Source organism: Macrobrachium nipponense, chromosome 17 (genome assembly GCF_015104395.2).
Source record: "Macrobrachium nipponense isolate FS-2020 chromosome 17, ASM1510439v2, whole genome shotgun sequence".
In the NCBI taxonomy this organism is placed as follows: domain Eukaryota; kingdom Metazoa; phylum Arthropoda; class Malacostraca; order Decapoda; family Palaemonidae; genus Macrobrachium; species Macrobrachium nipponense.
In genome coordinates, this window is record NC_087210.1 from 56,161,864 (window position 1) to 56,178,027 (window position 16,164).

Below are 16,164 nucleotides of genomic sequence, written 5' to 3' on the forward strand. Positions count from 1 at the left end.
AACCAAATCACCTTCGTCACTCGTACTCTCATCCACTTGTTCTTTCACTTTCTTAATTGCCCCTGGCCCATCACAAGACCCAGGCCTCCCTCCTACTGCTCCCTCTCCCATGAATCCCTTCATCACCTCCTGCACTGCATTTATCATTACTCCGAATTTTTCATCCATTTTCTCAACCATTCTCTCTTCCACTCGTTTCACCTCTTCTTTCATTTCCACTTTCGCACTCCTTAGTATTCCTCTCATTTCTTCTCACTCGCTCCTCAGCTCATCAGATGCTAACCTCAACCTCTCATTCTCTACTTCCAATTGTCCTCTCACTTCTCTCTTCAACCTCAACTCCTCCTTAAGCCTCTACTTCCGTTATACCTCCCATATTCATTTTCCTTCACCAATCATATAACCCACCACACCAACCGTCCTACAGCTGCCACACCAGCAGCCCCATGTTGGGCGCCAATATTGTGGCGGAAATACTAGCTGTAAAACTAAAACTCACAAAACACTTGTACTCACCATATACTTGACGTATTCAGGGCAAGGAGCTGCTGTGCTGTCTACTGGATATAGCTAGGCTAGGCTAGCCATCTTAACACAATGCACAAAGAACAAAACAAGGACAACAACCACACAACAATTCAATGACTATATAAGAAAAGACCACTTCACAAATAATCAATATCGACACCAAAAAACCATAACACGACAAATCAACATACCACCTACATCATCAAGGAACCACAACAACACTCAACTCACAACTCCAACAACTCATCCACAACATAACAGAACTCACAGGGCAACAAACCAAAAAACACAGGCACAACAATGTTCAAACATACATCAATAATATTTCAAAGAACAACTTCAAAACACACAAAATAACTGACCATCAATAATATTTAAGACTGCTGCCAAAAAACTGACTCCACCACAAGCTCTGATCACAGACTCCCTCACCTCTCCTGACTCACGTAACAGATGCCCGCCACCGATATACTCGGCGATCGCCATAACAGTCACACGCTTATACCCACCATCAAACCACTCCCAAACAATTTTGCTCTCTCTCTCTCTCCTGACGTCATCAAATTTAAATTGCCATTACCATTCTTCCATAGCATGTCTTCTTCCCAGTGCAGGGGAGTGGGACAGGGACCTTGTACATCGACTTTTTCCATCAAGGCCTTAAGAGCGGAATCCAATTTCATCAATGCATTTGCTAAATACCTGAATTTCTGAAAGAACCTAGAGTTGAGGCTGGCAATGGGAACCTGGAATAAGAGTAAATGGCATAGAAGCAGAAGGGCTAAGGATCAGAGACGATACAGGAATCTAAGGTGAGGAGACAACACTATTTTCTACCAAATCTGCAACTTGCACAGGCTCTAAGCTAGCCCTATTCATGGCTCTAATAGCCGCTTTCCTTTTCCTGTCTTCACCCATTTTTCCTTGATGGGACCTAAAGACCTTCCAGTGCTTATTGTCCCTGTCTTTTTATTTATTCTAAATAATTCATATCCTCATTACAATCCTGTACCTGACATTTGACACAGTTTGTATGAGAATCATAGCAAGATTTTGCTAACTTAAGTCTTGCAACCTTAAATGCAAAACTTAACGCTCGACGAGCTAGAGTCAGACATCCTTAAGTTAATTAAGTTAACCAGAGCTAACAACTAATTAATCTTTGATCTCTACAATAAGAGTAGAGTTCTTCACCACAACTCTGGAAAACAATCCAAAAAACAACGAGGTAGGCTGCTGTAGACCACCAATAAGTCAGGAGCCGGCAGAAAAAGAAGTGAAGGTCTCTGTCTCATTGTTAATAAGAGCCCCTGAAAGTGGGCGGCCGCCTTACCTGCACCTAAACAAATGCTAGCTCTACAGTAATACCCCGAACTTACGTGAATTCACAATAGCGAGAACTTTTCATTGGAACCTAATTAATAATCATACGCAAGTTCTTCAAAATAGCATGAACATTTGCCAATCCTCCACAAACACTGCAAAACCCTACAAAAGTGTTTAAGTTTAATATATTATGTAAATTTTTAAGCTTTAAAGCCTTTCTGTATAAAATGTTTATTAAAAATGTATTAAAAATTTTTAGGCTGTCATAGGTAGGAAACTCTTAACTCTGTAATTACTTAGTAAGTTACTTATATAAAAATGGCACTTAATGCTGTGAGCGGAAATTTAATGAAAAGCAACTTTGGGAAAAAAAAAAGGATGATACATAAATATAGGAATTAAAATAATGGAAGGAAGCAAGGGCAGCAGACTACTCACCATAACAAGACTGACAGCAAGAAGGTTGTCGGATGTCAGAACAAAAGCAGCTATGTACCAATAACAAACGCCAGACATCCGTGAAGTTAACCAGAGCTAACCAACTATCTATTCTTTGATCACTACAACAAGAGTAGAGTCCTTGATCAAAACTCTGGAAAACCATCCCAAAAAACAATGAAGTACTAGTTGCGAGCCAGCAGAAAACTAATTAAAACTCTCTGCCTAGTTGTTCCTCATAGCCTCTAGAAGTGGCTGGGGCATGTTACCTAAACCTAAACAAATGCTAGCACTACTGCAAATTTTGAATTTTTAGGCTGCCATAGGTAGGAAGCTGTTAACTAAGTAATTAATTGGTAAGCTATTTATATAAAAATGGCACTTAATGTTATGTGACAAACTGCAAAGATGGTCAAGTCCTCAAGAGAAAGCAGCACAACAGAAGAGGAAGGTGTGCAGCTGAAGGAGTACGTACTGGTTTCCTGTCAAGATGTGGGGGTTGACAGACAATAAACAGTGACTTTTCTCTCCTTGAATTGATGAGCTTTTATTTTCACGTCTGCTTTTGCCCAGGGTAAGACCATTTCATGATGTATGGGCTGTTAACTAATACTCTTGAATATGTACACTAAAAGAGAGAATATTAGGGAAAAATAAAGGTACTACTTGAGTAAAGGACTTGAGGGGAGTGGAAAACACTTTCCAAATCAATGGGTCAAACTCTGAATGTGCAAAATTGCTGCAGCCAATTACACCTACCTACGTGCAAACACCACTTAGCTTTCTATATGTTCCTCCTTGGCTTGTACAGTAGTACTGTATTTATGTATGCACAACATTCTCATACCACAAGGAACATAAATTATATAAAATAAAATCCTCACTCGCTTTAGTACTGTGACAAATTTCATATTTTGTGTAATATCCCCTTACCATTAAGGGGGATTTATGTTAGCTTTTAATTTCACAAGTTTAGAGCGAGTTCTCTTCCCTTTCCTCTGTCCTGTTTAGAGCGAGTTCTCTTCCCTTTCCTCTGTCCTGTTCTCTTTAATTCTCATTAGGTGTGGGTCTTCATCTAACCTTTTTCCATAGTTTCCTGGTCATTCACTGTTTAGTAAAAAATTATTAAATCTCATTCATTCTTTGTCATTGTCCATGTTTCTACCACTTACTGCAGTACATACCTTACTATCTATGCACCACCTCTTTGGTCTCTCTACCATAGGAATACTTTTAATTACGTAATCTTTAGTCTAGCAATTTCTACATTTCATCTAAGTTGCAGTTACTCTTTCCCTTAGTGCCCTCTTAATCCCAACATCACAGTCCATTGTGTCCCATAGTAACAGACATGTTCTATTTCTATGGCTTACTATCTACCAACCACAACAGGGTTCTCATCCCTCTGTTTCCCATTTGTTCAACAACACTAATATTTTCCCCTCACCTGTTGTAATATGTGAACCAATTTCGTTGATGATGATGTCCATGGCCGTGTTCTTCTCCATGCCCAAAGAGATCATTGGTTAAATTACTCGTGCTCATCCTTGAAGTTGGCATGATAATAAACAGCACTAATAAAGATATTAATCCCACTACAGCCACAAAGGTGACAAATTTTGTCTGAAAACAGAAAGTAAATGGAATAATGTTAAGTATTAAACCCATAAAATTCAGCCTTCCAAATAGTATAAAGAACTTAACCTGTAACACAGTAAAGTACTAAATTCAAAATGAAATCAAGTAACCTGTGCATAGTACTAGCTGACAGTTAGAACAACCACCCATAATTGCAGTGCATTAATCTCAAGCACTTCAACCTAACAGTTAATTACTATATTTTATGTATAAATAACCAGTAACTAATGCTAACTCCTCCCAATAAAAATTAAGCCAACTGTCAATAGTACTGTAGGTTGCACTGGCTCATAACTTCCCATGTTTTGAAAAACAAGCAAACATGATAACCAAAGACAGTTGTAACAAATTTCTCTGTACAGTACCTGAACATGTAGTGTAGAATTTCCAACTCTATAAGAGAGAGGTGCGCGACTAAATACAGCTTGTCTCATATCTAATACTTTACTGCTATCCAGCATATTTGCATTTAATTCTGATGACATGAAGACCATGTATATTCAAGGCTTGCTTAGGGATTTAAAACAGCCTTACACGCTACCTGTTGAAAAAGAAGAAATTCCATATACTACATAAATTTTGTGATGAGAGGTCTCTCCATAAAATGTCAATCATCAAATTAATAATGGTCTAATACCCCGAAAAGTTTCATGAAACAAAATTTTTTTAAAAACATTCTCAAAAAATATCCTTGGCCTTTAAAAGTGTATTTTTTTCAAAAAAGAATAGTATTTTAAAATGATATTGTTAGTATACAATAAAGTTTTGTACATACTTACCTGGCAGATATATACTTAGCTTAGGTCTCTGACGTCACGACAGAAAATTCAAAACTCGCGGCACACGCTACAGGTAGGTCAGGTGATCTACCTTACCCACCGCTGGGAGGCGGGTGTAAGAACCAGTCCCCCTTTCTTGTCAGGTTATTTTCTTCCACCTGTCTCCTGAGGGGAGGCTGGGCGGGCCATCAATCGTATATATCTGCCAGGTAAGTATGTACAAAAATGTTATTGTTATGATACAATAAAGTTTGTTCATACTTACCTGGCAGATATATATATAGCTGTATTCTCCGAAGTCCGACAGAATTTCAAAACTCCCGGCACACGCAGTGGGCGGCCAGGTGGTTAGTACCCATTCCCGCCGCTGGGAGGCGGATATCAGGAATCATTCCCATTTTCTATTCAGATTTTTCATACCACTGCCCTCCCACTGAGGGGAGGTGGGTGGGTACTTTAATTATATATATCTGCCAGGTAAGTATGAACAAACTTTATTGTATCATAACAATAACATTTTGTTCATGAAACTTACCTGTCGATATATATATAGCTGAATCCCCCCATTGGAGGTTGGGAAGGGGGCCAAGGGAACAAATAGAAGGATTAGGAAACACCTCAAGTGCAGATGATTGACATCTTGATTCCTTACCTGTTAGCATAGCTGACTTCTTGATTACTGTCACCGAAGTCTGCTTTTGCTTTACTAGAGTTGCCAACAAGGTAGTGACCTGTGTAGTTGGTGCGCTCTAGATGATCTGTCAACGGGAGCGTGACCACAATGTGACTAGACCATATTGACCATACTGTGAGGAAACGAAGCTAAAACCACCACCTGACCTAACCTATCGAAGTTAGTCCCATAACTTCTAGGCTAACGAAAGGGAAAGCGCCTCAAGCGACCAACCCTTCAAAGTTAAAAGCACACCTATCCCTTTTCTATAGGATAGGATTCGTGCTGCTTCCTGCCTCCAATAATATTTCTACGGATATGTATGGTCCTAGCGACTCGCAGATCTCATATGTCGTCTTCACATCCCGTCGGGAGTGTGAAGCGAACACAGATTTGCTTCGCTCAAACGTGGCACTCAGGATATTACTGAGTGTCATGCTCTGTTGAAATGCTTCCGAGGCCGCGCCCTCACCTCGTGAGCATTTACTTTAAAAGGTTTCAAATCTTTGTTCAAACATGACGAATGAGCCTCTTAGAAAGACTCCTTAAAAATAACGCCATGCGTTTCTTCGACATGGGCAAGTCTGGTCTTTTACGGAACACCGCAGATTGTCCGAATGACCTCGACTTTCTTTAGTTTTATAAAGATAAAACTTGAGAGTCCCGACAGGGCACAGGACTCTCTGTGGCTCTTGCCCAATAATTTGTGCCATCCCCTTGATCTCCAGGTCTCTGGGCCAAGGGTTAGACGGGTTTTCGTTCTTAGCAAGAACGGAAGGCTTAGAGGACACCGAATTATGTCCTCTAAAGCCAAAACCTCTGATGATGGCTAAAACCTCACTAACCATCTTTGCCGCAGCTAGAGTGGTTAGAAAATTAGCCTTTCTGGTTACGTGTATTAAGTTTACAGAAAGGAGAGGTTCGAATTAATGCTTTGACATCAGGAACTTCAGACTACATCTAAGTTCCATGCCGGAAGCTTTGATCTAAAAAATTTCAAGATTTCCACAGACCTCAAAGATCGTGAAGGGCTTTGTTGTTTGACAGATCCGAATCTCTGAGCCTAGAGGCCGTCAACATATTTCCGTATTCTACAATAGTTGGGACTGCTAGCTTATCCCATACTTCAGACGGAATGGGAAGGCGGTAAAGTAATTCACAGAGGTCAGAGGTGGAAGGAAGTCATTCTTCCTGCCCTATGTCCAGAGACGGCCCACTCCGATTGGTACACTGCAAAATATGCAGCACTGCTTTGCTTTGGCAATGAGACTTGCAATTAATCTTGAAGATCCTCTCGCTTCTTGACAGTCTGAACGCATTCAGACTCAGAGCGGAGAGATTTTAGGTACCTCTCGAAGTGAGGCCGTTAGAGTAGACCGATTCTCTCGGGAAGGGTCCTTGGAAAGTGCTCTCTGAAGGACGTGACCTCTGTGAATCCAGCCTCTCGAAGGCCAACATGGGGCGATCAGCGTCTTTCTCACTCCCTCTGACGCCAGCGATTATCTTATTACATTTCCTAAGCTTTTGAATAGGGGAAAAGGGCTAACCAACTATCCCATTCAATACTATAGGATGGCGTCTATTACTACCGCTCTCGGGATCGAGAATAAGGGCGCAACGTAGAGGAAGCTTCTTCGTCTTCAATATTGCAAAATCTACGAAAGGACGTCCCCAAAGTCTCCACAACTCTCGACATACTTCTAAGCGTCAGTAGTTGCTGACGTCGATCGAGAAGATCCGCACGGACGTGCAATCGTGTAACGAACCTCTTAAGGATCGTTACGTTCCGTGCCTATGCCGATAACCATCTCTCTTTTCTTGGGATATGAGAGAGCTGCGGAATTATCTGAGATGATTTGGACCACTCGACCAAAACCTCACTCTTCGAGGAACTGGAGAGCCAACCAAATTGCTTCCAATTCTTTTAGATTATGTGCCAGGACCTCTGTCCGGATGCCTGGCTCCCTCTCAGTATCACCTGAGGTGATCTTTAACCCATTGAGAGACGTTTAGAATTATCTTTAGATCTTTGATGTTATTTCAGTTCTCCTGTAGGAAAAACTGTAGAGGTCTGAATTGCAGTCTATTCAGGGAAACAAGCTTCTCCAGCGAGGAAATGGTCCCCAGCAGACTCATCCATTCCCTCACTAAGCATGCTTCCTTCCCTAATAAGGCTGCGCTTTGCATAAGCAGGAGAGCATTATTATAGTGCTATGCTGCGGGGGAGACTCGTACAGAATTCCGTTACAGTGCGGTAAGCAGCGCCGAACATGTCTAAGAGATATCTCTGTTGAAAATTTCTTAGCAAAAAAGGAAGTCGTTTATTCATGATTACCAGAAATCCCTCAACCCGAGGCGAAAGTCATGATTGTATTGGGCAAGAGATACGGTTCGTAAATCAATCCCGCGGGAGAGAGAGACGTAACCGACTGAGCAGTACAACGAGCTACCTAACACTGAGTTGGTGAGTCAGTGTGAGACACTGTGACAGTTACAGGCAGCAGCTTATGTTCACCTTCTCGCAGTCTAATGCCGAGTTGCCAGCTATTCTATTCATCTAAGGAATAGATTTTCCATTATTTGAACAGAAACTCTCAAGTTGGCATATTTAAGCGAAACAGAATTCGCTAATACAGAAGCTGATTTTGTGTTGTCGTAACATTACGCTTAATTAACCAAATGTTAAATCGGAAACTCCTGGAAAGTTGCCGGGAGTACCGATTAAATATACTGCGTCATCCACAATGACAGCAACCTCTCGTTTCGCACTATTCTGCCTGAGTTACCAGCTACTCTCTTCTACGAAGGAATAGGTTCGTTACTATCATCGATCATAAGAAAATTCTCAAGCAGGCATATTTAAGCGAAACATAATTCGCTACATGCAGAAGCTGAGTTGGTGTTGTTGTAACAATACCTTCAAGCATTGTCCTTACACCGGAAACTCCTGGAAGTTTGCAGGAAGGACCGCCTTAATACACTTAAAATAACAGTCCTTTCGGTTGCCATCTGTAGAGGTAACTACGATATGCGTATATGACTTGAACTTTACATTAGTAATATGACGCGAAGATAAAATACATAAGTATTGCAGTCACTTGAACATCTAATTCTCTACTACATTCTTTCCTCGACGAGGAAGAGAGAGAGAATGGAAATCGACTGTCTTCATTCTCTTTGCCAAGAAAAGGAATATTATTATTCAAATGGAAATCCTCAAGTGAGAACCGAAGATCGAAAAGGAAAGTTCAAGCTTCTTATGATATTTGACATAAGACTTCATTGGACGTAGTCTATAAGTCTTTTTCCTGGATGAGCTCTGACTAATGAATGAGAGCTCTTTCGAAATTTTGTTACTTATCCGCTTATGCGATAAAATGTTATTAAAAACTTTGTCAATGAGAACTAACCCAATTGCATGACGGAAAGTAATCCAGGAATTCGAGCATATAGCCTTCCCGATTCCCGCAGAAATCGAGGAAGGGGCAGGATTCCTGATTAGAGACTGGGCTTACGACAGGAAGGACCTTAATGTTCCCCTTCGGCAGCGCAATCCCGAAAGCAGACGAGGCGTTTTATGACACCGAAATCTGCTTACAGTTTTCCTGGAATCATCAAGTGATGGATTCTATTGAACGCTCCCTTCGTAGAAAGCGAAGTAGACATCTTGACGAGACCAAACTCCTTCCTCTACTTCGACGACGCCCTCTTGAAGAGCGTTCTTGCAGGAATCCTGCCGAATGTCTTGATGCGTAGGACGCCTATCGTTCTGAAGAACGTCCTGGCAAGTGCTCTACCGAGCGTCATGACGTGTAGGATGCCGAGCGTCTTCAAAAGCGTCCTCGCTAGCGTCCTGGCGAGCGTCCTCGCTAGCGTCCTGGCGAGCGTCCAGATGTGTAAGACATCCGAGCGTCTTCCAAAAAGCTTATCAATGTTTATTGACGTCGAGCGTCTTCTGAAAGGCCACCCGAAAAGCGTCCTGGAGAGCCGCACGCTGCTCCTGAAGTGTGAGAGCACTATAGGAAGACATAAGGCTATCGTCTCCAAGACGGCCTTAAAGACTTTCGTTACCTTCTAACAAAGACGGTGGCCGCCTGTGCAACATCTTGCGTCTTAGTTATGCAAATGAACATATCCAGACACGCGCTCAAAAAAGGAACGCCGAACGTTCCGAAAGGCATCGTCGCGAGGTGCTTGCCGAACGTCCTGATTGCATTCTTTGAGCGTCTTGAAGAGCGTACCGGAATAGAAGAGCGACGAACATCAAGGGAAGCGTCATAGTGAATGACGTGCGTCAACACGAGTAACTTGAGAGGCTTCCTGGCGAGGGGAGAGCCGCTCATGAAACGCGAGCGTCCTAAGCATAAGTACGGCGATCGTCATCAGGACGAGTCTTAAGGACGTTCGCCACTCTTGACAAAAACGACGGCCGGCTGTGCGACATCTTGCGTCTTTGTCACGCTCATCGACACTGCAGAAGGGCATTTAAAAGGACGCCTGTGTGTTCTTGGGTATGAGGAATTCTTTGCCCTTCTCCTGTCGAAAACTAGGATAGTCTGTCCAGTGTCATCTCTGTCCCTGACAGAGCGTCCTTATGGACGAGTAAGATGCGTCTTGGCGAGCTGTTTGACTATGCAAATCAGCTTGCCGGACGTCAAGCTTATGAGCTTGAACAATATCCCGTTTCGTAGTAAAGCGAACGTCACATAACGTATACATAACGCCATGAGGGGAGGAGGAAACCTTAGCCGATGACAAATAAGACCTCCTTGGAGCGTCCACCAAATTGGCGAAATCTCCTTGAGAAGAAGACGGTGCTTTCAATCCTGCTTCTTCTCCTGTTTCGTACCAGATCCCAGCTCTCCCTTTCAGTCTAGATGGAGGAAGTGCAAACGCAGTCTTCCCTTTAACCTTCCTTGAATCCATCCAATCCTGGACTCTCTTAAACGCTCTCTTCGCAGAGAGCGAAGTGGCCATCTTAACGAAGCCAGGGGCCTTCCTGGCCTTCGATGAGGCAAATTGTGAAGGTGGAGCGTCTTGGAAAGCAAGAAAACAATCCTAGCTACAAGAGTAAAGACGTTCCTTCCTCTCGATAGAGCGTTGAATGTCTCGAAAGGCGTCCTTGTGAGGGTCCTGCTTAAGGACATTTTTAATCTCTTGACCAAAGAACGACAGCTGCCTGTGCGACATTTTGCGTCTTTGTCACGCTTATCGATTATTAAGTCAAGCGGAAGGGACGCCAGATCAGTACTCTGACGCTTCCCTCCTGACAGAGAGAGGAACGTGAAGCATCCTCTTCTCTGAAGCTTCTTTTTTAGAGGGCGCGAGTCCTTTCGAGAGCTCCAACCTTGCGGGAGGAACGCCTCGCGAGGACGAGAAGCAATCTTTCATGATTCTTGCACGTCCACGATCTTTGGCAGCCTTATCCTGCCGAAGGGACGCCAGATCGGTGGGGGGGTGGGGGGGTTCCCGTAACCCTCCTTCGGTTTTCAACTTGCCCCCTCCCTGGTCCTGGGAGTCCGACAGAGGTTTAGACCTAGAGGCGTTATAGGACCGATCTGACGCCCCCTCCACAAAAACACTAGGGGCAAAATCAACATCACTACACTCACAACACTGATTGGAGAGCGAGCACTTTTTCAAGCTTACTTGATGTAATCCACCATAATAGAAAGGGCATTACTTCTCACAGAACTTCCTCTAGGCCCGTAAGCATACCACAGGAGTTAGGCAAAAATAAGTCTACTGCAGGTTAGTAGGTTCATTATCCTAACTTCTGTTACTGTGGAGGAAGACCTCCTGATTCTATCACGCTCTAATTTGCGTACATACGAATCATACGTCTCTTTCGGAATCAGTCAACATTACACTAATTACATTGATCTCTCAACAAAGAAAAGACATGGTAACCGTTCATGTATAACTAAGCGAGTGTCTACCGAAGGTTTCGGTAGCCTCCCCTTACCCGTTGCAGACAACAAAGTCTGAAACTAGGCTAACTAGATTCAGACATCATATGCAATGAAAAAATTTTAATTAATTTATGATAGCGTATGCCTAGCCACAAATCCAAGTCAATCATTCAAAAAAATAAGTAGGATACTTAAGCGGCTAATGAAGTTTCAAAATCCTAGGCGGAGGTAATGGAAACAGGTGTTTTCACTACCGCGACAGAGAAAAATCTGAATAGAAAATGGGAATGATTCCTGATATCCGCCTCCCAGCGGCGGGAATGGGTACTAACCACCTGGCCGCCCACTGCGTGTGCCGGGAGTTTTGAAATTCTGTCGGACTTCGGAGAATACAGCTATATATATATCTGACAGGTAAGTTTCATGAACAAACTTTATTGTATACTAACAATATCATTTTTGTACATGAACTTCCCTGCCAGATATATACTTAGCTGATTGACACCCTTGGTGGAGGGAAAGAGACACATACTTACTTAGAAAGTGGGGACAACACATGTTAAAGGAATACATAATATAAACCTCTGGTTCTTACCTGATTTAGGCAGAAGACTTGATAGTTACTGTCTATTAGTCTGCGTTGCCTAAAGGAGTCTCAGCGAGGGCGTGACCTATGGCTGAAGAACTCTTTGGGTCTACCAATGGGAACTGAGTCCACTTACTTGGCAGAATCCAAGCAGGGTCTGGTCAATGGGGATCAACCCGCTTACATGCCAGAGCCTATCACTACCAATTGCAAGGAGCCTCAAGCACAACCGATCACCTAACCAAATACTAACATTAGTATACGAAAGAAGGAGCTGCCTCCTGCAACCTCCTTCGTACAACCAAAAAACTCAAACTTAAAACTAACAGGGAAAAAGGATAAAAAAGGATGTGTTTCAGCTCCCTGCCCCAGCACTGAATCCGCCGATACGTAAGGGCCTAGCCCAAAACACTTATCATACGTAATCGATACGTCCCTTAGGTAGTGATTAGAGAAGACTGATTCACACCTCCAAAAAGTGGCCTTCATAAGGTTTTGTAATGACAAATTCTTCTTGAAAGCCAAGGACGTCGCGATGGCCCGTACTTCGTGCGCCTTGACTTTCAGAAGGTTAAACTGTTGCTGATTGCAAGAAGTGTGTGCTTCTCTAATAATATTCCTGATAAAGAATGAGAGTGCATTTTTAGATAAGGGCCTACTGGGGTCCCTTACAGAAGCCCACCAGAGATTGCTCTCATTAGCGGCAAGTCTTTTCTTCCTCTGAAGATAATATTTCAGGCTTCTCACCGGGCAAAGAGATCTCTCCTCTTCTGTCCCAACTAAGGAGGATAAGCTTTTGATTTCGAAGCTCCTGGGCCACGGCGAAGAAGGGTTTTCATTCTTGGCTAGGAAAGCCGGAAGAAAAGAGCAAACCGCGGAGCCTCCTTGGAAACCTACCTCACCTTCTAGAGCCTGCAGCTCGCTGACCCTCTTCGCTGACGCTAACGCACAGAGAAAAAGAGTCTTCATCGAAACGGTCCTCTGAACGAAGCACGCCATGGGGAGGTTCGAACCTTGAGGACCTCAGGAAGAGCAGCACGACATCAAGATTCCAGCTAGGCACTAAGGAGAGGTTCTTTAACCGTTTCAAACGATCTGATTAAATCATGGAGGTCCTTGTCCTCAGATATGTTTAATCCTCTATGACGAAAAACTGAGGAAAGCATGCTCCTGTATCCCTTGATGGTGGAGACAACCAACCCGCATTTTTCCCTCAGGAAGATAAGGAAATCTGCAATCTGAGTCACAGAGGTACTGGAGGAGGAAACTTTATGAGTCCTGCACCAGCGTCGAAAAACATCCCACTTCGACTGGTAGACTCTAGATGTGGAAGGTCTACGTGCATTGGCAATAGCCCTTGCAGACTTTGCCGAAAAAGCCCTTAGCTCTGACGAGACTCTTGATAGTCTGAATCCAGTCAGACTGAGAGCGGGGAGGTTTTTGTGAAACCTGTCGAAGTGGGGCTGTTTAGCAGCAATTCGACTCTTAGAGGTAGGGATTCTTGGGACAACTTCCAACCAGACCATTACCAGTACCAGGCGGTCCCCACCGGGGTTACGACCTGGTTCCGGCTTACGACGTTTCCGAGGCGTTACGACGCTTTTGTCCTTAAAATATTCAATGGAAAAATCCGTCCTGGGTTACGACGCTGACGCTTCCGACGCTCCGAGTTAACGACGCTTTTAAAAAAACGCATACTATGATAAAAATCCTTTATAGTTTAGCACAGTATATTAATAAAAATAAGTTTCTGGTTAGATTACAACAAAAATTTTGAGATTATGATGATTTTCGACACTTTTTATGTTGTATTTTTCTATGTTTTTTAGTGACGCCTCATATGCGGAACTAGTTTCCGAGCGAATGAATACATACTAGTTTACATATAACAGTCCAAAAGCGCAAATAATGAAAAAATCATTGCTTGTTTCCAGTAATAATAACAAAACGAAGTTTCTGGTTAGATTACAACGCAAATTCCAAGTATCCAAAGAGAGACATTATCCAGTAATTTGATCAGAGAGAGAGAGAGAGGAGAGAGAGAGAGATGAGAGAGAGAGAGAGAGCGAGAGAGAGAGAGAGAGAGAGAGAGGCGTCTTCCGACGCTCCGAGTTAAGGACAGAGAAGTGTTCGTTTCGTTAAACGGCCTCTGACTCATGCCAGTAAATGTTTTGTTGATACTAATAATATAAGCCTATTTAAAGATACGTTTACTTTAATTAGTCTATATGATACGTAAATAGTAATAAAATGATATTGTCATGTTACAATAAAGTTTTATACATACTTACCTGACAGATATATACTTAGCTATAGACTCCGTCGTCTCCGACAGAATTTCAAATTTCGCGGCACACGCTACAGGTAGGTCAGGTGATCTACCGTGCCTGCCCTGGGTGGCAGGACTAGGAACCATCCCCGTTTTCTAATCAGAATTCTTCTCTTCCACTGTCTCCTGCGGGGAGGCTGGGTGGGCCATTAATCGTATATATCTGTCAGGTAAGTATGTATAAAACTTTATTGTAACATGACAATATCATTTTTATACATTCAACTTCCCTGCCAGATATATACTTAGCTGATTAGCACCCATTGGTGGTGGGTAAGAGACAGCTAACTACTGAAATAGACAGGTAAACAACATATGTTGTAGGTATTTATAAACCTTGGTTCCTACCTTATTAGGCTGAAGACTTCGCGGCAACTGCCTTGGAGTCTGCTTAGCCTCAAGAGCCTCAGCGAGATAATGATCTATGGCTAAGAGTTTCTTGTGGGTCTGCCAATGGGGTCTTATCCACTTACTCGGCAGAGCCTAAAGGCCTTTGTCATTGGGTGCTATTCCACTAACATGACAATACACCTTGTTCAAGGAGCACAAAACCGATCCCGATCACCTGATCCTAACATCCATGTTAGTTCTAAGATTGTAAGGAGTTATCCCCGAACTCCTCACAAACAACCAAAAACTCGAAACATAATTACACTTTCATTACAAAATATACAAAAAAAAAAATTTTGTACTCCCCTACTAGTCATACATACCCTTGATCCCCTACCAGCAATGACACTCTGCTCCCGTGCGACAGTAGTGAGCTTGCTACTAGAAAACCAAGCACATATCTGACAAGAGGGTTTATGTACGATAAAAAACACAAAATTAAGGATCAGTCTTTGCTCCAAGACCCAGTACTGTATCTGCTGATACAAAAGGACCTAGCGAGAAGCACTTCTCATAGGTCACTCTTACATCCTTCAGATAATGAGATGCAAACACTGAATTGCACCTCCAATATGTAGTCTCAATGATATTCTTTAGAGACATATTCTTTTGGAACGCCAAAGACGTTGCTACTGCTCTTACTTCATGCGTCTTGACCTTTAGAAGACCGAAGGATTCCTCCGAGCAGTTCTTGTGAGCGTCCGTAATAACGCTTCTCACAAAGAAAGCCAAGGCGTTCTTGGACATGAGTCTTTTGGGGTTCTTCACTGCACACCAAAGACCTTGTTGACAAGCTCCCATCTGTCTCTTCCTCTCTAAATAGTATTTAAGAGCTCTCACTGGACAGAGATCTCTCTATCTCTCTGCCTACCAGGTTAGATAGGCCTTTTACCTCAAAACTTCTGGGCCAAGGTTTTGATGGGTTTTCGTTCTTTGCCAGAAACATTGTCTGGAAAGAACAGATGGCAGCATCTCTTTGAACCCCACCGTGGAATCCAGAGCGTGTAATTCGCTCGTCCCTCTTGGCTGTAGCGAGAGCCACCAGGAACAAGCATTTCCTAGTGACGTCGCGGAAGGACGCCAGATGTAAAGGTTCGAATTTATCCGATAAAAAGGAATTTCAGGACCACGTCTAGATTCCAACTAGGTGTTCTAGGAGTAGCTGCTTTCGAAGTATCTCAAAAGATCTAATTAGATCGTGTAGATCTTTGTCGTTAGCAATGTCCAGGCTCGATTTCTGAATACTGAAGACAGCATGCTTCGGTATCCTTTTATTGTCGAGACAGATAGGTGTGATTCCTCTCTCAGAAAGAGGAGGAAATCGGCAATATTCACTATAGAGGTACTGGAGGAGGACAGCTTCTGACCCTTACACCACCTCCTAAAGACTTCCCACTTCGACTGGTATACTCTTCTCGTCGAAGCTCTGCGGCTCTACGATAGAGCCGCAGCCTTGCGAGAAAAGCCTCTCGCTCTGACAAGTCTTTCGATAGTCGAAAGGCAGTCAGAGCGAGACCTGGGAGGTTGTGATGAAACCTCTCGAAGTGGGGTTGTCTGAGTAGATC

General features: G+C 43.0%; 1 protein-coding gene across 2 annotated transcripts in view; it reads right to left on the reverse strand.

The window, feature by feature from the left end:
- The window catches only part of LOC135196248 (soluble calcium-activated nucleotidase 1-like), a 188,735-nt gene that overhangs the window by 120,274 nt on the left and 52,297 nt on the right, over positions 1-16,164 (reverse strand). For both annotated transcript variants that reach the window (XM_064222933.1, XM_064222932.1), the window contains 2 exons: positions 4,296-4,471; positions 3,740-3,915 (listed from right to left, as the gene is read on the reverse strand). In XM_064222933.1, coding sequence (XP_064079003.1) covers positions 3,740-3,915; positions 4,296-4,424 — 305 coding nt within the window. In that variant the 5' untranslated portion in view covers positions 4,425-4,471. The remainder of the gene's footprint in view (positions 1-3,739; positions 3,916-4,295; positions 4,472-16,164) is intronic.